Below are 21,001 nucleotides of genomic sequence, written 5' to 3'. Positions count from 1 at the left end.
GCATATCCTGTAAGATGCAATGGTCCTATAATGCGTTACTTAACTTGTTTTGGACAATCAATCACGTCCAACGTGTGCGGGCAGATAAACTACCATCATTGAATCAGTCTGATGAAACGCCAGCAGTTAATGTTACTCGCATTTAACAGCGATGATATAAGTTATTAGGCTCATAAATATTACGCATTTTGACAAAATCTCCGATATGACTGCGGCTGTAGGCCTTAGCTTAGCTCGATTATGCTAACATGATCTCGTAAGCCAATCTTTAAGTTTACTCGACCACTCATTGTTAACTATGTTAAAATGTTCAGGGCATGAAGAGTGTAACGTAAGAATTGGATCATACAGAAAAAAATATGCTACAGTCGCAATGAAAACACGCGACTTAGTCTAGCTGACTGTAAGAGGTCGGCCACCGAAGGGAAACCACACGTGTAACTGCTGAACTAAAGCAGCTCGTCCAAAATGGCTCCTCGTGTTAGCTTCGCTAGCCGGGAGCTTTCCAACTCACTGCTCTGGTAAATCTGAATTTAATCTTTCCAAAGACAGAAAATACAGCTAGATCTGTTTAGTACTAACTTCAAGATAACACACCCGTGTCCTATACCATGTTAACAACAATACGAGTGTAATTTCTCACCATTTTCGTAAATGATTTTTCGGCTCGCCGGGAACCACGCTCCTGACGGTATGGCGGCCACAGTAAAAAGGAAGTTAGTGAATTACCTTGAATGCTTTATGCATCCGCCTCGGAGCATACCACTTCCGTCAAAAGCGTTATTTCGACAATTCTTTGGCTTACCCCAGAAAAAAACACTTGATAAAACGTGAATCAGTGTGTAAATTATTAATTTACTAGTTTTAGTCAAATTCTCAAGACTAAACAAAATACTCGATGCCATAGCTGGGACTATTTCTTTACTCCATGTTGGCGAAGGATAGGCGTAAAGACCGGACTACTTTCATAGAATTTTTTTTTTTTCAGTTTAATCAGTTTATTTTTTTATTTGCTTAGCCTTACTCATTCGTTTATATAAGCTCATGTGGACACTTATCGGACTTTATTTAATTTCATTTGTTTCATACAAATTTATGACGACAGAATGATAACCTGTGACCTCATGACGTCAACATTTGAGTTAGCGCGCGACTGTCAAAACGTCAACAATAGCAGTGCGAAGTTTGATCTCTTTAAATTAAACTCTGTTAACTTCTTTTCTCTATTTTATCCACATAGTTCGCTCTGTAACAGGAGGTCTATTGTACAATTTTGCGATGGGCTCAAAGGTGATATCTAGCGCCAAGGAATTTTTCAATGTTCTTCGGTGAGTTTTAGATGTATAATGTTACTAACTTAGCTTCTTTAGCTAACATTAACGCAAGTTTAAGCTAAAACGTTAGTACAGAAAGAGTGATTTGTACTAAACTACCAAATAAGTGTCTTGTTTCGTTAATTCGCTGGATAATTTCTGCTGTGTTGCGCCACAGATCTCTTCAAGATGAAGCAAGCAACGATACATATACATATGAGGTAATTTCATTTTGTAAAATCTGTCACTGTTTGGTGTATCTGTCTACGCTACAGTAATAGTGTTGATTAAAGCTGTTCATGTGGTCGATCTCAAGTACTGTAACGGCCAGATTTATGATAAGTATTTTTTAAAGCAAAAAGAATTGGCTGCTTTTCCTTGTCTTACGTTATAGTTGATCGAATATTTTCCGGTTTTGGACTGTTGGTCAGACAAAACAAGACATTTAATGACATTACTTTGTGCTCAAGGATATTGTGAAGGAAATGTTTCACTCTTACGTTTTAAAGTTCAAATGATTAATAAAGAAAATTGTCTGCAGATTAGTCCATGATAAAAAAAATAATCCTTAGTTTCAGCCCTAATGCTGATACAGTATCTGATGGATTTCAGGAGGACATCCAAATACTAAAGATGAATGGAGACAGAATCGGTGTGGTGAATTTGTACTGTGGCAGCCAGCCAGTCTTCATCTGTCAAAAAGCTGTGAGTAATGGTAATACTGTGACTCATTAAACATATTCAGGGTGTCTGCAAGCACTAGACATATAGTGTACAATAGTGTAATATGTAAACTAAATAAATGAACATGAACATCATCTTGTATTTTAGGAGTTTATGGTTTCTTGGCGCATAGTTCTTCTGATACAGCACCAGTTGCTTAAGATTTTTTGACATGCTAATGTTGGTTTGGAAACGGGAACATTTGTTTAATAGCTTAAATAAGATGAGTATACTCAACTAGCCCTGCATTTCAGTTCAGTTCTCATTATTCTGTATTACAAGCCATGCATACTTGTAAAAGCAATAGATATAACTCAAAGTTCCTCCACAGGTGCCTTTTTTCCATACAACCTTTTCAATCCTCTCATTAATGCTCCTTATTGGACCATGTTTTTATTTCTGGATTTCACCAGGTTCCAAAAATAAATGATGATCAAGAAATAGCTGAGTATTCAAACTGCGCTGATGCTGATCCTGATGCCGATGTCAATGTAATCAAGACAGAACTGGGACCAGAGCCGCTCACAATCATGAAAGCAAGGTAGCCAATGCCAAGAAGCTTAATTTTTCATCCAAATGCAGCAAGTGTAGCCCTATAGCTGATATATCAAAATGTAGTATCTTCTCTCTCTTTTTATAGGCAGTTGCTGTCTTGGTACACATTATCTCAAAATGCTAATGTGTCAGCTGTTGACAACAACCCTGCCTTACACCCTCTGTGGGTGCGATGTGACATGTCTGATCCTGCTAGAACAACCTGGTTTGGGGCTGAAACGGTCTGTGTGGGCAACAAAGTATCTGGTGTAAAATTATACTCCGTTACCTGCAAAGGTATTGCTTAAGTGCTCCATACCTCTTTGAATAACAAACATTATTACTATAGCCAATATTTGTTTATAATTAATTCCTGTGTGATTTTTAAGTTTCTGAAATTTTGTTTTATTCCCATTTGAATGTTGCTAGGCTCAACAGTGGACAAAAAATCTCTCCTTACCTTAGATGAGCTTAAACAAGAGCACAAGAAAAGGCATCACCCATCCTCGGTAAGTGAGTGTGCATCCTCTTTTTCAATTCAGTGTAAATGAATATTCCTTCACTTACCATCTGCCTGCGCTTCCAGATGGCGATTAAAGGCAGTGCCAGGTTCAACTTGTTTGGCTCCACTGTCGTTGAAAACACAGTGATTGAGTCACAGAGTTCTGTGACAGTGGATTTCAAATGGAGTCATGTGGAGAGTATCCTTGAGACCCCACCCCTGTCTTCTACAGCCACACTGGTAAGCTGATATTATACATGTAAAATATTCTTCTCCTCGACCATAAAACACTTTTTATATGTCTATATTTTGAGACATAATCACTGTGCAGTTATTCAGCAAGAGAATAGAAGCTTTATCATTCCGCACAAACTGTGATTCTTCCTGTTTATATTTGTTCACATGCAGAATATCAAAGTTACCAGCGGAGATATGAGAAGCCCGATGTTCGAGATGTACAGGGAGCTAGAGTTTCTTCAGGTTTGTGTCCCACAGTGATCTGAGATGAATGACCGTAAGTATTAATACACAAATAAACAAGTAAATATGTCAGATTCCTGTTATTTCAGACTCTTGCTGATGGTTTGAGAACTGGTGAGACTGAATGGATGGAACCTTTGGAAAGCACGTCAGCTGTAAATCTTACCAAGGCCTACCTAGAAGGTTTCTGTTTTGTTCAATAAATTCACCTTTTCTATGACTTACCACTAGTAGGTAATTAAGATGAATATTTTCTTCTTCTTTTTTTAAATTCTTCTTTTAGAGCTTCACGACACTGCAAAGACACTACAGGATCAGACTGCAAAAACAGCCGAGGTATGATGGTGTTAAAAGCAAGAGATGGTCCAAGAGATACATGTGGTAGCTTTCCAGCATCTTCATCTTTTCTCCCCATCTTTTCTTAAAGAACACAAAGCCGAAGTCTGACACAGACACTCCTATTTTCAACTCTCTCTTGGAGCGAGGCGATTTGGATTTTGTGGAACAGTTGTGGGTTCGCATGAGAAAGAGTGAGTCCTTTTCTTCATCAAAGTTTCATTTGATTTAACATTATAAACAGGCAGTGACCATCATATTATATTCCTTTTTTTTTCATCACAGGTGTGATTTCATATCAAGACATTGGAGACTGTCTGAAACTGGTCATTGAAGCTCTGAGATATGGAGACATCAAACCGTGGGTATGGGATGATGCAGCTTCTGAAAACAGTTGACCACTGAGAAAAGACTGAAGTTTGTTGTGTGTGTGTGTGTGTGTGTGAAGAATTTTTTATTTTTTTGCTTTGTTTTGTGTGACTTCCCCCAGATTCACAGAGACAGCAGTAGCTCCCTCAGCAAGCTCATCCTGCAGTCCTACCACCAGCAGATCGATCATGTGTCTCTCACAGGTGTCACTCCTGTCCACATGCTGCTAGAGATGGGTCTGGACAAGATGAGAAAAGATTACATTAACTATCTCATTGGTAACCTCTAACTTATCATTCTGAATCCCTGAACTTGTTTTTTGTTTTTAGAGTAATAATTACCTCACTTATTACCACATTAAACTATTTTTTATATGGTTTGTTTGTTTGTTTTTCTCAGGTGAAGAATTGACAACTCTAAACCACTTGGTAAGCATAAGACTCTTTTGCTGACAACAGTTTTCAAATGACTCTTAACAGAATACTGAGTTTGAGTATTTTACTCCTCAGTGTTACTACCTGAGCACGGAGGTTGATCTACAGGAGCAAGTGATCCGACTCAGGAAACTGCACCATCTGCTGGAAATAATTGTGACTTGCAGCACATTCCTGGCTTTGCCCTATGACCGGCTGTTCCTTCTCACACAGTAAATAAAGTTGGCTTTTTCCTGTGATGTATTAGTGTGCAAATTGTATGTTTCTATTGATGATGTTAAAGTAGACAACTGAATATCTGTTTTCCTTTTCTCTCTCATAGATCGTGTTTGCAGCACTACAAAACATACCCATATGACGAAGAACATGAATTCAAACTCCAAATCAAACCAGCCCTAATCAGCCATTTCTACCAGAAGTAAGTCATGCAACCATTTGCATACAAACTGCTTCATTTTGTTCAAAGAAAATTGTAAATGAAATTGTGAAATTTTTCCTCAATCATGTTTTAACACAAACTAGTGATTTCTTTCATGTACTGAAGTGTCAAAAAAGTGAAATAGAAGGAAGGATTTCTGTGATTGGATTTCGCCTCCCGACTCAAATTTGGTTTTAAATTGCAACAACTGTTTTTTATTATTAGAAGCAAGTCCACCATATTCAGGTGTGTTCATGAGATTGGTTGTGCTCAGTCAGGAGCCCATCTCTTTTCACACTGTTTTCTATTGTGGCCACATACTGCAGCCAAATACAGCATTAGTTATTCAAGTGCACTATATCGTCAGTGGCTTTTTTATGCATTCACAACAGTATTTACAGGTGCGTTCTTGTGATCAGACCACACACTCTGCATTTTAGAGGCAGCTTCAAAATGTTAACATGGGCCTTTGTCTCATCCATAATGTTTCAGAGAGCAGCCACTTTTGTGGGGAGTTGAGGTGTCCAGTGGCCACGGTCCTCGTGAGGTCAGGACATCCTTACAGCTCAGTGACAGACCACTGGTTGATCATGTCATCTTTGAAACAGGTGATCTTCATGTACTGCACCAAATATGCATGCCATATATTTCCAAGTAGTAACTGCCCCAGTAAAGCAATTTTACAATTTTATTTTGTTTTTGTTCTGTCTTTAGAATACTCCAATGAAACAGTGAATGGAGACAGTGAAGATCCCGCATTCTTCTCCACCTTGTTGTGCTGCAGTCTTATCAACTTTGCATGAATTTACACAGAGCACAACTGAACAACAACAGGAGATGTTTATTTTCATATGTAATATTGTCATTAGTAATTAACATGTTTTGAAATACCAGATAGACTTATACTGCATCACAAAACCTACAGTGAGCACGAGAGGGTTTTCTGTTAATATACTGTAGTTTTGTTTAATATTTTGTTAAACATCTTTCAATTCTTTGTATATATGTTCTGTGACCCTGGAAGGGTTTTTCTAACTATATCTTTATAATCCTATTCTATCATTTTGCTGACTTTTTACATTCGATAGAGTAGATGGCACATGCTTATTGCTGAAAAACTCCCAGTTTTAACCAAATGAAAACACAAAATCCAGTATATCATAAGGTCTGTTTGCAATGGTAATATTCCACAGCAATATTTTAATAAGTAAATCCAGCTTGTTGCAGGGCTATCCACACTTTTTAAGTGTCTGATACTAAGTCCATGATTATAGGCTCAACCAGTGATTTTACAGCAAACATTGTTTACACGTCAAATTTAATGAAGTCAGTAATTCTTTTGAAATTCATTTCAAATAATGTATTTATATTCACACACGATCCATTAAAGAAAGGATGCACTTATAATATGAGTATTTGTGTGCCTGTGTGTATATGTGTGTTGATGTTATTGTAAACATGCACACTTTCTAGTTCCGCCTCCGCAGCAGGAACATGAGGAAGATGGCACTGAGCAAAATAGAGAGTGTGCACACAGTGGGAACAACGATCTCAGTTACCATCTCCATGTGGCTGGTCAAAGGGTCTGCAAAGCACACACACACAAATACACATACACACACACATTAACAACTTGCTAGCATTATTGTATAGCTCAGACACTGCTCATGAAGCAAGTAATGATGCTTAAGTACAGCACTCAAAGGGTTAATATTTTTTTCCCCTAAATCAAATCATCCTTTATCTGATTTACAGTGAGCATGAGTGATTCCTTACCATGTATAAGTCTTAGAATATTGGCAGCAGTACTCCGCTGTTCCTCTAATAAAGAAAGAGAAATGACTCAGAGTTGATTAACGGCACTTTAACCCTTTGAGAACTGCATTGTGCTACTGGGGGATATTTCAGAAAGCAGCATTAGTACCACAGCCAGATAACTTTTTAAAAATCTTATCTTCTGAAATCTTATTTATTATTACTTAAGTACTGGTGTAATGTTATCTGGTTTAATTTACCGTTCTGCTTTATGAAACATCCTGTGCGCAAAAGTCCACTGATCAGCTTTATGTTTACTGAGTTTTTGCCAAAGCTGCTGTGAAACCAAAAGTGCTGTTCTAGGTTGCAAATTAGATTTAAGCAAACTAGTAAAACTTCAGTTAAATGAAGAAGCGGTTTCACACTGTTTAGAGGGAGCATGAGCTCATTTCAAATGCATGTGTTAGTGTTAAACTGCAGAGGCCTAAACTCTGTTAGTCATATTTAAAACCACACAATCACAAAGCAACACAAATAAGAAATTACATTAAAGGAAGACATATACCATAAAGTTCTAAACTTCATCATGCACTGGCCAAACCTTTGGCATTTCTGCATGTTCCTTGGATTTTCTTCTAGCTGGAGGGGCAAACAAAGAAGATATCTCAGATACTCTGTAGGAGATTTTGTTCATTCTGTTTTATATTTCCAGCCTTCTTATTTAACTAAGAATTTGTTCATGTGTTTTCTGAGGTGCCTAAAGAACAACGACACATATTCAAGTCAAATTATAATTATAGATCTGCAGTAAATTCTGTTGTCAGGTTTTTGATATTTAGGACAGACTCTTTATTTGTTTACCCCAGCTAGCTGTTCACCTCTGATCTCTGATAAACAAAGTCAGGGATGTTAGAGATGAACTAACCTGCCGCTAGGAGCTGGTTGCTAGAAGAACAGGTCTCAATCGCCTTCCTCCTCCAGTTCTCAACCTGTGAGGGTGTGCAATGCAGTTATATCATCACTTTCTTATTTCTGTGACATAGTAAATTATTAACAAATTAATCCAAACGTCTTCATTCCATAGGAAATTAGTTTATCCGTATTTGCAATGTTATGTGTAAGAATCCACCAGAAGAAGGATTAGAAGTAGGTCTTTGCACCTGCCGATTTCTCTCACCTCTCTCTGATTGGGAAATCCATTGGAGGTGATGACGCGTTTGTAAAACTGAACAGAAGCTTTGGGATAGCGAGGCTTGTTTTTATTCCTGAAGTCCACATAGTACAAGCCAAACCTCTCAGAGTAGCCTTCATCCCACTCAAACTTGTCCAGCAGGGACCACGCGGTGTAGCCCTTCACATTGACTCCATCTTTGATAGCTGCATGACACCACGGGGAACACATAGGTTGGATTAGATTAATTACCTCCTAATGACCGGTCTGATGTGACACACTGTCTTTTAATTTTGTTGTACAATATGCATGAGCCCATTCACCTTTTAGCATCTCATTGATGTAGTCTTTGTAATACTGTATCCTCCAGTCATCACACAGCTCTGTGCATAACATCTTCTCAGAGACTCCGTTCTCAGTCACATAAATCATTGGGTTTCCATACTGAGTCTGAATAGGAAACAAATCGTAATAGTGTACAGTGAATTACATTTATGTAATTTAACTAGCGTCGCAGTGTGCCATGATCATTTCAGGTAAGAACAAACGTCAACAAGCCAACTGTACATCATTTACTGTTCACTATACACCAGGAGTCACCTTGACAAAATTGAGCAGACGTCTGAAACCCCAGGGCACAGAGTAGAGCCACTCTGACCCGGGGTCAGGCCATCGTGGGTCAACCAGCTCAGCCAGATCACGGTCAGCGAAGTAGCTGCTGCTACTGCGACTTGATGGGTTGTTCTTTTGGGTGATGTAGCGGGTGGTGAAATGGCCAATGCCCAAGAAGTCACAGGTCCCCTTGATGTAGCTCTTCTCTTGGGGGGAAAATGAAGGCAGTCGAGATGTCCCGAGGCCCTGCTGGACACTCTTCCTCCCTGCATACACAGTCAAAAGTAGTGATTACATAACTCATTAGCTAACAAGAACTAATTTTACTTAATTGATTACCTGCTTGCAATTCAACTTACCAATGAAGTCTTTCATTACTTGAGGGTAGTCTCCATGAAAGACGGGTGTGGCAAACCAGCCCAGGTAGAACTGGACATATCTCTCAGCTGCTTCAATGTCTTTCTGGTTGCTGATGTCCACCGGCTCTCCCCAATCACCGGACAGAGAGATGCCAACCAGACCTGCAGATGTGAACAGCAGCTCTCAACACTCAAATAGACAGTACTGTTGAGAAGCAAATACTGAATTAAGTCACTTTCAGCGATGCCATCTTCTTTACCTTTTTGTTTTCCCCTCCATTGTGTATCATAAGTGTGCCAAACTTTTGAATGTGCCTATGAAAAAAAAAATGTATATATTATATATACATATAAATATATTTCAGTTTAACGTTGCAAAGCTCCTTTGATACTTTAACTGAATACATTTGTTTTCGCATACCTTAATTATGTGGTGGGCAGCTCTGTATGCTCCTGTCCCTCTCAGCTTCAGTCCAGGAGCATGCTCACCTGTCTCATAGCCTTCAACTGCTACAGACTGTGGTTGACAAGAGTATAAGTGCGATAACAGAGCATTCAGTACCAGGTAAATACACGTTTACCCAAGTTCTGTGGTAAAAAAAAAAAAAAAAAGGGAAAAAAAAGTAAATTCACATGTTAGAAGATGGGTGTTTATTTTGAACCTACCCATGGATTGTTGAAGGTGATCCAATACTTGATTCGGTTACCAAATCTTTCAAAGCACAGGTTGGCAAATTCATTGAAATGGTTGACCATGCTTATATTCTGCCATCCGCCATATTTTTCTTGTAAAACCTAGAAAAGCAGAGAGTTAAATAACTCTAGGTAGGAAGGGCAGTACTGTAACGCAAACACACTGCAGGTAAAGGTGGGGATCATCAGTATTTTGGACCAACCTGGGGAAGATCCCAGTGATACAGAGTGACGATGGGCGTGATCTTATTCTCCAGCAGATGGTCAATCAGTTCATCATAGTACTGTATTCCTTTTTCATTTATATGGTCAGCTGAAAATGGTGATAAAATGTAGATAAAATTCAGATTTAGCAATTAGTTAATGGACTCATATGTGTGTGTGTTACTGCTGAGTTTCAAAATTCAACAGCAGTTACTCACACTTTATGCCAGTGGGGATGAGTCTGGGCCAGGAGATGGAGAAGCGATAGTGGTTGAGCTTCAGCTCCTTCATCAAAGAAACATCATCCTGTGCAACACACACACACACACACACACACAGACAATGGAGTGAAATATTTAGATTTCACCTTGCTGTTTTCTCCATATCTCTCAGACACACCACACCTGATCACCCCACCTTGACTCTGTAGTAGCCCTCACAGGAGGAATCCCCAGTGTCATTTTGTTGGATTTTGCCTTTCTTATGGCTGAACACGTCCCAGATGCTCAGTCCTTTTCCATCTTTGTCCCAGGCTCCTTCTGTTTGATAGGCTGAACTGCCGGCACCCCACGAAAATCCTAATAAATACAACATTGGCAACAACCATTAAACTCTGTCCAGCTCCTAATGAAAATAGTTCAAATGTGCTGCATCTACCCCTCTGCATAAAAGAACAAGTTGCGCGTACCAGCTGGAAAAGTGCCATAATAGAAGGAGCCGTGGTCGTTCTTTGTCCAGTCGAAGTCCTCAGCCGCAGACAGACACAGCACCAACATAAACACATGGCACACACTGAATGCACAGCGGGGCATCATGGTACTCCTGAACCTGCAGCTCAGTCACTGTCTGGTTCTGCTCCAGTCCCTCACTGACGTCTGCACACAGACAAGAGCCATTCAGCATCTTAACACTTAGTCACAATAATCAGGTTGATCTGGAGCAAACAGGTTGTTGTAACCAGACTACAAATACACACATGCTTACAACCCATTTTCTGAAAATTTATTTTATTTTATTTATTTGAAATCTTAATATAATCACAGTAAACACTCTGGAAGCATCCAATGTAATGCACTGTGGGGGTCCCACATCCCTAATGCAGAGCCAAATACCTCTATTCAAACTCAATGGAGTGTAAGCTCATCTTGCTGAGGCAGACAGATCCCATACAAACCATGGTTTCACCTCTGTAAGCAAAGCTGATGTTAGAGAGGTTGATATATTTATGGTGCACGATCACATAACAATGGATGAACCTTTCCACACAAATACACTAAATGTGAACTGGAATACATCATAACCCCATTATTTGAGAAATTAAAGATTAATGCTATTTGTTGTTGTCATGGTTAATCTACAGGTTTGAATGCTCACAGCTCTCAGAGAATAAACAGAATTCTCTTTGTAAATAATTTCCAGTCCAGTTTTCCAGGAGCATCACATTACATTTTAGCCTAATCGTCTAATAAGCCTGGAAATTGGTGTGATGCAAAGGATTTATCATGCAAAACTGAATCAGAAATATGATAAAAGCTCAGACATATAAACAATGAAAATAAATCAAATGTGCCTTAAATGAACAATATAAATTCCTGCTCATGTTTACCTTTGTTTTTTTCCCGGATCATTTTCTTACATTTGCAGTTTTGTTTCTGTATTATTCTTCTTGCAAATATTTTTTTTATCACTATTGAAAAATAAATCCCATACCATCAATCAATAAAATTTGATTCACAATAGCAAATGTACAGAATAAGATGCCCAACTGGCAGCGTACCTTATGAAGAATTCATTTGCAGCAGGTGTATGCTGAGCCTTGGGTGAATGGGAGCTCTCCTGGCACGGCAGACCATGTAGAAAGCTGTATATATCTATTGGTGGAGTCTCTATTGTACGTTGCCTGTTGGAGCACCACCCTTCTCCAGAGCTGTCCCTGCTGTCAGTGTGAAAGCTGGCCTCATTGTGAGAATCACTGTATTGTTTTAGATGTTTAGAAAATGCTGAATGGTTTGCGAGTGGAAAGTGTTTGCACTGCATAACCCATTCGCCTGGGTCAGGTCAGGACAATTTAACAATTTACCTTAATTGAGAAACAAGATTTATCCTCTTATTGCCTGTAAACACTCATTACATCTGAAAAACACTACTGTATGTTGGGAAGCATGTTGGTGTAAAACTAGAATTTCATTTCAAAATTCTTTATTTGTCCCTCAAGGGGAAATTTAAGGCAAGCAAGTTTTCAAACAAAATTAAGTATAGCTGTGCAAGGGATCTTTGTATTTTGGCAATCTTGTAATTGGTTCTTCACTAAATCTACTTAGTCTTCACTAAATCTAAATCTGTCATCAAAAATGTTACCAAGTATTTGTAGGTCTGGATGATTTGAACACTTAGAACATGAACGACTGTTGGCAGATTGTCTGTGTTTTGGTGAGATTATCATTTCTTTAGTTCTGGATACATTGAAATCTAGACCTGTCGCACCATGTCTACAGATTATTACATCATGGGTCCATGTGATTGCTCTAACTGACTGAGACATAAGTACTTTATGGTGATTTACATTACATTTACTTAGACAAGCATCTGTATACACGATGAATAAATATCTGTGTGGAGTCACTGGAAGTACAAACTGATTCAGATGCTTGACCACTGACAACTATTGTCTAAGGTCTGTTAGAGACAAAACGGATAATTCATCTGATGAGTTGATGATAGCACTGTATTAAAGACTGAAGAGAAGTCATCAAAAAGAAACTTTGCATTCAGGTGTTTTCATGTACAGTGCTCAAAATAAATAACTTTGCATCAACACCTCTCTTCTGATTTAATAGTTTTCATTACTAGTGATGTTAATGCTTTAGTCCGCATGTCACAGGGTTTTAGGGCTACTGGTCTCTGGGACTGGAATGATGTTAGAATTCAGACATCAGGAACAATCCCGGATTCTAAGAAGAGCTGGAATAATCTTTAAAATAGCCAACATTACTCAGTTCATTAGCACAGTATGTTAATGTTCTTCCACAAATTTGGTCATTTGGTCCCTTAGTTTTATTCACTTTGATCCCTTTAAAAAATGGTTATCAAGACTCAGTGGAAACTTGCTGTGACTGCCTAGGTGACTTGATATTCTCTGCATGGATGAATTTCTCCAGCTCACGCATGTCACCATGATTAAATTTATCTACAATTTTATCTACAGCCTTATACTGCCTGTCTCTGCTCGCTTGACCTCTTTATTAACCTCTTTTCTTTTTTCAAGTGTTGCACAAAGAAAATACTTTTTTCTTTCCTTCATTACCCACAATTTGTTATTAGGGATAATTGTAACTTTCTTGGAGGTTATCTCTTTATCCACACATAAGTGTAAACTGTAAAAATCAGTCAGGTGAACCCTATGCAAAACATTTTATTTTGTGCTTACAATTATCAGCTCTTACATAGTGCATACACACTATATTCTTATATGGCCCAGCCATACATTTTCATACTATCGGACACATCTCAAAATCTGATTCTCAAGTGAACTGCTGCTCAGTTTCTTATCTCCAAAATGCACAATATATCTAGTAAGCTAGAAGCACCTAATAACACTGTCTTACTGCATTTCAGTGAGACATTTCTCACAGGGTTTGACACACAAATTCTAACATAGTTGAAATCCTGATGACATGCCTTAAATCAGGCAAAGGAGAGGATACTGTTAGCACCACACATCATTACACTATAACTGCTACTCACTCCATCTAAATAAATTAAACTTCATAAGTGATAGTACAAAACAGGTGAAGAAATAAACAGCTGTCCGTTTACACGTGGTTCTTCTTCAGTGGTGCAAACATAGAAGCCCCATGAAACACTGAGAATTTCAGTAATCATCTTCCTCCTCATCCTCCTCAGGCACAAATCCAAGTTCATCGTCATCTTCCTCATCATCGTCTTCCTCTTCCTCTTCGTCATCATCGTCCTCCTCCTCCTCCATATCATAATCTACAGCGGCATTCAGTAGCAGTTTGGTTTGATTGATCTCACTCTCATCGTCAAGGTTAATATGAACCTGAAACAATGACATTAAATAATAAACATACCTGTTGAACACTTTTAAATAAAATCTTAATGAGCAAAATCTAATTAAGTAAGACAGAATTTGAAAAGCACTAATGAGGACAGGAGACCACCTTCATAAAATATTAGTTTAAGTTAAGAATATAATAAAAATATCCTGACTCAGCAACATTTCTGCTAGATAATCATCATCACTACTTGACTGAAGGTAAATATATGTTGAATGTAAATATTATTTGCAAAGTACGTAGACAGAGGTTTTAGAGTAATGACATTAGTGAAACACAAACAAAAATGTTAACTGATTTCCTGTCTCAACCTTAGTGGCCTGAGTAACCTGGTTTTAGTGTGAATGTAATCATTGAGCATATCCAGACCTGCAAACTGTAACATCCCCTGCCAGATAGTACAGAAATGTAGTATAGTGGTAGTGGAAATATCTGATTATTCAAAAATGAATACGATTAACAAACCAACTTCAGTGTGATATAATCGACAAATACAAGCAAAGCTATTGCTATCTTAATAAGACAGACTGTGAGCTACCAAGAGTTGTTCCCTGATGTTCTCTCTGGTATAGTCATTTACCTCAGTTTCAGGGGATAAGCGCTGAGAGGCTCCTTCTTCTGTTTGAGCATTAATGATAGATTTCAAGGCCCCTTCTTCAAACTGAAACACAAAGGGATCACAGAATATATATATACATCACAGGTATCACAAACATGTACACAAACGCAGTCCTATTCTGAACCCTCACTCACCTTCAACCTGTTCAGTTGGTCTTGTAGCATCACTTTAATTTTGAGGAGAGTCTCCTCTTCTTTCTTCAGCTCCTGCAGACGGCTGTGCATCTTTACTGGTGCTGCTGCAGTCAGACCATTCCTCAGCACTGAAAGGTAGTCAAACATGCACCAGTAGTCAGTCATACAGTGTTATGTTGGACTTTGTTTCCCCTATAAACAACACTGCAACGTTTTCTATATTTCTGTTAACAATATGACAAGGCACCAAATCTGATTGTCAGCTACAAGTCGCTGTAAGTATTGAAAAGAACCGTAGTGAATTTATCACATCCAGTTAGAACAGATCGACGTTAATTTTTCACAGTAATACTGCGTCAGTTTTAAAAACTGGTGATCAGACTGTTGTTACTGCTAGCTAGATGCTAAGGAAAAAAACAATTTGGCTGAATAGCGGTACTCCAAAATGACAGTTAATCTCCACACCCGCAAGAGTAAAGCCCAGTTTGACTGTTACCTCTGTTTATAAATCCTGCCTAGTGCTCCATATCGACGTCGAAAGCGGTAATACACTAGATAACGTGCCCCCCGAAAGCTTTTATTTTGGACTTAGCTGTTGTGCTACAGTTAGAGCTACGAGCTAAAGTTTGGTTCCTGTGCTTATGCGGTCATATCCGGGGGTTTAGTGTAGCCTCCACAGCTGTCGGAAATTTTGAATTTAGTTCGTGGGGATCGAACTATGTGTGACACTGGTGTGAAATAGGACTGTCAGAGGTATACTAGCTACACTGATTCACTTGATCAGCAAGCATAAATGCAAACGTCTGACTATGAAACATTTTTTTTTGTTAAAAGGTCCCAAAGTTTTTAAAAACCTGTTGCCACAAAAGTCATTTGAAAGAAAATTAATTAAAATTGCTGCATGAATCTCAGAATAAACACATATTTATCCTACTTTTGTTCCACAGACCATTTTGCTAATTAAGTACAGTCGATTTAGTCAAAGAATAAATCGCACTTCTACGTTTCTACATCAAAAATAGGATCTAACGTGGAGTACGTAAAGGCAGCATTAACATTCAAGGACCTCCGACTCTGGCGACATCATGTGGTTAAATGATGGTTATTGCCCCCCTTACCATTTAAGGTGAAAATTAGATTGTTTGACCATCCTTTCAACAAAATGGGATTTTGGACGGTAAGAAAACCGGGCACTGTTTATAATGTACGCCAGTTTACTTTAAATCAATGGTTAAATTAAATTTGGCTAACAAACCACAGCAGTTCTTTGATACGACTACTTTACCCAGTTGTCAGCAGTTTGACCAGGTGTGCATGAGTTAGCTAACTTAGCTAATAAACGTGTATTAATTCCCCTCTAGTCGGTTATCAATGTCCGTCCTCCTTTCCAAAGAAAGGTTTGAAGTGGCAGGTGCCAACTTTACGGCAGTAGGAAGCCTAATTTGTAACAAATGTAGTTCATGGTGTTAGTCTCCCTCGTAAAACATAAGGGTCACACTATTGGAAGGCAAATAGGCCTTAAAACTTAGGTATGTTTGCTACTTCACCAGACTGTGTGCCCGGTGTAACTGAGCTAATGCGCAAAGTGTGAATTTGTCTTTCATGCTGGCATAACTCCAAAATTGGTTTTATTTTTTGGTTAGCAAGACTTAAGGTGAGTAACACTTAAAAAACAAGTTTGCAAATATGCTTTGAGAGGAAATTTGTTGGAAAACCAGATTTGTGACAGTGTCTGTGGGAGCTGTAAGAATTTTAATGCATGTCAAGGGAAAAGGGATCATTTTCATGGTACAGAAACACCCAGGATTTCCTCATGTGCTTAGTTTGTCAGTGACTGAGCAGCCCTCTGTGTTTATCCAGGTATCTGACCTGCCCCATAATCAAATATTGTGCAGTCTGGCACATTACCTACAGAGCATGCCACTCCCCCCCCTTAAGTTCCTCAAACCCCTATTGCATTGATAGGGAGCAAGTAAAGTAGATTTCAGTATTCAGTAATTCATTGAAAACTTAAATAAATCACAGATGGAATTCATTGATGTGAACAAGATCTGAAACGGCTTTTAATCAGTCTTCAAAAAATGTTAGAAGAGCCCATTAGGTTCTTTATAGGATTCCTTGACTAAGTCCATCCAGATGTGTGCATTGATAATCACAGCACCCAGGCACGACTGGAGACTAACAATGGAGGCCAACCAAAAGGAGAGACATACCTGTCTCTGTTCACACACATGAAAATAGCACTGCTGTAGGATGGAGTTTCCTCAGATTTCCTAAACCAGATGCCTTCAATTGGTGTGTTAGACCTTAATTACAACAGCACATGTCATTACTCTGTGGTGAAATTTCAGGACCCTTGAAATTGTGATGCTGCACCCTATTCTATAAGCAAGAGATTTTTAAAAATGTGTAAAGATATTGCTCATACTTGCTTAATTGATATAACATCATTTCTGTAACCAAAATGTGCTTTTAATTCTTTTCACAAACATGCACTCATAGGTATATACTATACTTGCGGACTCAGGAGGGAATGTAGCTGATTTATACTATATATGACAATTATGTTAATGTCCTTAATGGCCATCCTATTGGTGGAAATGCATGTTTTTTGTTTGCACACATATGCCATCCTACATAATACTGAGACAGCAATACCGTTTTAGCTCATCTCAAGGCTCAAGACTAAAGGACTAAAGGCTTTTTCTGTCAGGGCCCTTCAGCTTTGGATCTCCCTACCTGAGGATCTGAGTCTTGCACAATCAGTAACATCTTTAAAATCACTTGTTAAAATATATCTGTTTGAAAAAGCTTCTAATTATGTTTTATGATAGTTTAAGTTTCCTAGCTGCTCTTTGTTTTATGTCATTCTCTAGTCTTTCCTGGTTGTTTTATTTGTTTATTTTTTGTCAGTCCTATTCATTTTTATTCATATTTGGGGCATATTTAGTTTTTAAATTGCTGGATCCTTTTTTTAAGTTGATGTGGTTTTGTTTCAGTTTTTGCTTTCCTCTGTAAAGCACCTTTTTAATATTGTTTAGAACGGTGCTATGTAAAGTTCATTATTGTAATCATTACCTGTGACCTGCACTGCTATCTTGACTTTTTTGCCTATAATTTCATTTTGTAAAAATACTGTCTTGACTTTGTTTCAGGTGAGAAACAACAGCTGTCCAGTGCAATGCAACGCAGCCACTGACCCAATCCCAGATAACACACAGCAACGCAGGTTTGGCAGGGAGCTGAGGAGAGGGTGTCCTTGTGCCTCTGATACAGGTTTGATACCAAGCATTCCTGTCAATACAGCTGTTGACTGTTAGTTAAACCAGACATGTGCAGATGTTTAAGTACCACAGTACAACTATTTTTGCCAAATTTATTGCAGTATACTCTACAATATTATGTCTGAATGATTTAATGTAAAATGCAATTTAAGCATTTAGTGCCTCATTGACTTCCAAGACTAATTTAAATTACAAAAAAATGTTATATATATATATATGTGTGTGTGTGCGTGTACATGTGTATATGTGTGTGCACATATATGTTTATGTGTGTGTTTTTTGTGTGTGTGTTATGCTTTATTGTAAAACATACGCTTCCAGTGAATATAGCTTATTGGCAAAGTAGTGTACATTATAGTCAGATGTAAATTTAAACATTTCTGGTCGTTTTTAAACAAATGTAAATATTTTCCAATACAGTACTGTCGTGTTTTTCCAAATTACGAAATGGTTCATGTTCTTTGCTGAAGGAAATATACAAGGGAAATAGTTCAGACTGGCACCCATTAAATTGGTGCTGATTAAGTAATGGATTAATTGATTGTTCGTTACAGCATTGTGCATTTGCTGTGTTGTGGTATGTGACCATGTACAAACACATTAATGTTTTGAGAGCCAAACACATAGGGAGCCTTGGGAGGCTGAAACTGGAGCTGTATGTCAGTGTAGGAGAGACCTCAAGGATTTGGGGGTCAGACGAAAAGGTGCTCTGAGGCCTGCGCCCCACTATCACAGCTGCCAGCCTCTCAGCACAGACATGAGAGGCCCCACTCTGGCACGATGGTTTTACTTGAAGCTGGTTTCAGCAGCTTGGAGGTGGCTAATACTGAACAGTTATCACTCCGCTTCTTGAGAGCCGCAGTTGCTTTCTTCTTGTCATCACACAGACTCTGTTGCTGCTACATTGCAATTTCTCCCCAGTCAAAGCTTTCCTTGGCAGGGCTTGAGCCTAGTGCTGAGGCCTAGTGGCAGCTGAGGCCGCGGCTCAGTCGCCCTGCGTGCCGCTGCGAGTGGTGGTCTGCTATGCTTGTGCAGCGTTTGAAAGTGCTCCCACTGTCTGTGGAATGCAGCACTAGGCGTGTTGGATGAGGGGCCTCCCAAAAGGGAGAGGAGGGAAGGGGGCGGGGAACGCAGAGAGACGGGGAAGGGGGGTGGGGGGTGGGGGTGGGGGGGTGACCTTTGAACAGTGCCGTCAGGAAGTTATGACTCAATTTTCAATTGGGGCAGTAAAACAGAGCAAGAGCATGGAAATAGTGGAGAGATGAAAGATGGAGAAGGAGAAAGGGAGGGAACATGATGACACAGATTGTAAGGTGAAGCCTAGAGAGATAAGATTGTAAGAGAGCAGTGAAGGGTTTGTGAAGTCGATGAGGTCGGTGAGACACTGGGGAATCGTGGGTTCTCTTGCAGTGACAGCTGAGGAAAACCAGATCGCGGCCAGCATTTCTTATCATTGTCTCTTGTTCAGAAACAAGGCAGCCAGTCTGATAGTCTGATAGAGTTTTATTCCGAAAGCTGTTTTTGTGCATTTTTGTAAAGCTAACATTTTGCATGACTGTCATGCACTATAGGTCAGGCCATCTGTAGAAGGTGAAGGGGAAGGTGGGGGTGGCAGCTCCAGGATGTTCCCTCTCAAGCGTTACAGTGATGTGGACAGGAGCCTCGGGCGCCTATGAAAGGAAAGGGCTCATGTGGAGATGCCGGAGCCTTTGTTTCCAAGGAACTACCTCAACCTTTACATTTCCTGTCCTGAACTCCCACACACACACGTTCGTGCAAATTGGCACGCACACACAGTGGGACAAATGTATTAGAGCGCATTCATTGTAATCAGCACAATCTTCTGCACGTACACCGAGCCAGAAAGATATAGATGCATACTACACCTACATATCCACAATAAGTGGATATGTAGGTGTTCTGATTCATGTGTGCACAAATGCACATTTTGTGGTTAAAAATATTCCTATAGACAATCACACCCTTGCATGCAGCATACGCTGCCAAAAGAAGGAAAAAGATGTTCATATTTCATGTTATGTAATCATTGTAGTCAGTAGAAATCATCTACATGCAAGTGAAGATGTAGAATAATGGTCTGATGTGCCTTAGTTCTTGGCAGATTGAAACCTCTCGCACTAATCAGTCAGAAGTCAGATGCTTAATCCCAGTTGGCACACTGTGACTGGATCACAGAGGATGATTGATAATAGTGGTAATCACCAGTTTACCCACAGCAGTATGGTATGATCCACAGTGTGGTTTTTATCTATCAACACTTGCATGTGTATGTGTGTGTATTTAAGTGTATAGCTCGGTGCCCACTGCAGCTATGATGCCATCCTCTTTCGTCAAGTGAGTGTAGTAAAAGCCAAGCATTATTCCCTTGCCCAACTGGAAAACCTGATCATTGTTGCCATCAGTATTTTATCATCTGCAGCACTTATATTCCAGGAGAAACTCTTGATTCAGTGCCCTTTTCATGACAAGCTAAAGAAAGCTTATTTATCCCATGTTCATATTTGATCTGTCTGCTTATGTGGCTTTTGTTTGGCTTCTATCGTTAAAGTCATCTGTCCAGTGAGAAAGTAAAAGGAAAATCGGATGTGCAACATGTTGTTATCCCAGGGAAGTGAAAAAGCATAGTGACAGTGTGACAGAGGTCTGGTTCTCAGAAGTACGTTGGACGCATGGAAAACTGAAAAGAGGCTAAAAGCTCTGGCAGATCCTGGATGTAATGCAATCCAATGCAACCACAGTAAAAGGCTGTTGATTTAGGTTGGGCTAAATGGAGTGAGCTTCTTTATGTTGCAGCCCAGGGAATGCCTCAGATCACAGCATGAGGTTTGGGCCCTGATATGATGTGGTTTGGTCAGGGATGGCGGGAGGGAGTTTGGGGCCAGGGCTGAGGAGAATGCTTCTGTCACAGCTGAAATTTGTAAACTAATTGACCACCCATACACAGCATTCCTGTTCCACTGGCCT

At 39.3% G+C, this 21,001-nt stretch overlaps 4 protein-coding genes across 4 annotated transcripts in view; 1 reads left to right on the top strand and 3 right to left on the bottom strand.

Moving 5' to 3' along the window:
- rpl4 (ribosomal protein L4) overlaps positions 1-722 on the bottom strand; it is a gene marked incomplete at its 5' end in the record, with an annotated part of 3,140 nt that extends 2,418 nt beyond the window's left edge. Inside the window, one exon of the mRNA XM_022754614.1 lies at positions 644-722. Coding sequence (XP_022610335.1) covers positions 644-722 — 79 coding nt within the window. The remainder of the gene's footprint in view (positions 1-643) is intronic.
- A 432-nt stretch (positions 723-1,154) lies between these two features.
- Positions 1,155-6,503, top strand: zwilch (zwilch kinetochore protein). The gene is made up of 18 exons (XM_022754587.1): positions 1,155-1,328; positions 1,492-1,534; positions 1,926-2,018; positions 2,450-2,577; positions 2,677-2,867; positions 3,000-3,079; positions 3,157-3,312; positions 3,481-3,552; positions 3,642-3,735; positions 3,836-3,888; positions 3,980-4,082; positions 4,174-4,253; positions 4,379-4,535; positions 4,657-4,685; positions 4,767-4,903; positions 5,014-5,109; positions 5,602-5,717; positions 5,824-6,503. Exons 1-18 carry the CDS (start codon positions 1,279-1,281, stop codon positions 5,910-5,912), a joined length of 1,767 nt encoding a protein of 588 aa, XP_022610308.1. The 5' UTR covers positions 1,155-1,278; the 3' UTR covers positions 5,913-6,503.
- Positions 6,504-6,578: 75 nt separating this feature from the next.
- Positions 6,579-10,497, bottom strand: LOC111228568 (lactase-like protein). The gene is made up of 12 exons (XM_022754536.1): positions 10,321-10,497; positions 10,122-10,209; positions 9,903-10,012; positions 9,673-9,801; positions 9,428-9,523; positions 9,267-9,321; positions 9,007-9,168; positions 8,636-8,913; positions 8,359-8,485; positions 8,042-8,241; positions 7,790-7,853; positions 6,579-6,694 (listed from the first exon to the last, which is right to left on the bottom strand). Exons 1-12 carry the CDS (start codon positions 10,495-10,497, stop codon positions 6,579-6,581), a joined length of 1,602 nt encoding a protein of 533 aa, XP_022610257.1.
- A 2,802-nt stretch (positions 10,498-13,299) lies between these two features.
- Positions 13,300-15,357, bottom strand: snapc5 (small nuclear RNA activating complex polypeptide 5). Its single transcript, XM_022754538.1, has 4 exons — positions 15,229-15,357; positions 14,733-14,860; positions 14,560-14,640; positions 13,300-13,963 (listed from the first exon to the last, which is right to left on the bottom strand). Exons 2-4 carry the CDS (start codon positions 14,820-14,822, stop codon positions 13,775-13,777), a joined length of 360 nt encoding a protein of 119 aa, XP_022610259.1. The 5' UTR covers positions 14,823-14,860; positions 15,229-15,357; the 3' UTR covers positions 13,300-13,774.
- Positions 15,358-21,001: the final 5,644 nt, after the last annotated feature.

Source organism: Seriola dumerili, unplaced genomic scaffold (assembly GCF_002260705.1).
Source record: "Seriola dumerili isolate Sdu_G_001 unplaced genomic scaffold, Sdu_1.0 BDQW01000219.1, whole genome shotgun sequence".
Taxonomy (NCBI): domain Eukaryota; kingdom Metazoa; phylum Chordata; class Actinopteri; order Carangiformes; family Carangidae; genus Seriola; species Seriola dumerili.
This window is presented reverse-complemented; position numbering and strand designations above follow the sequence as displayed.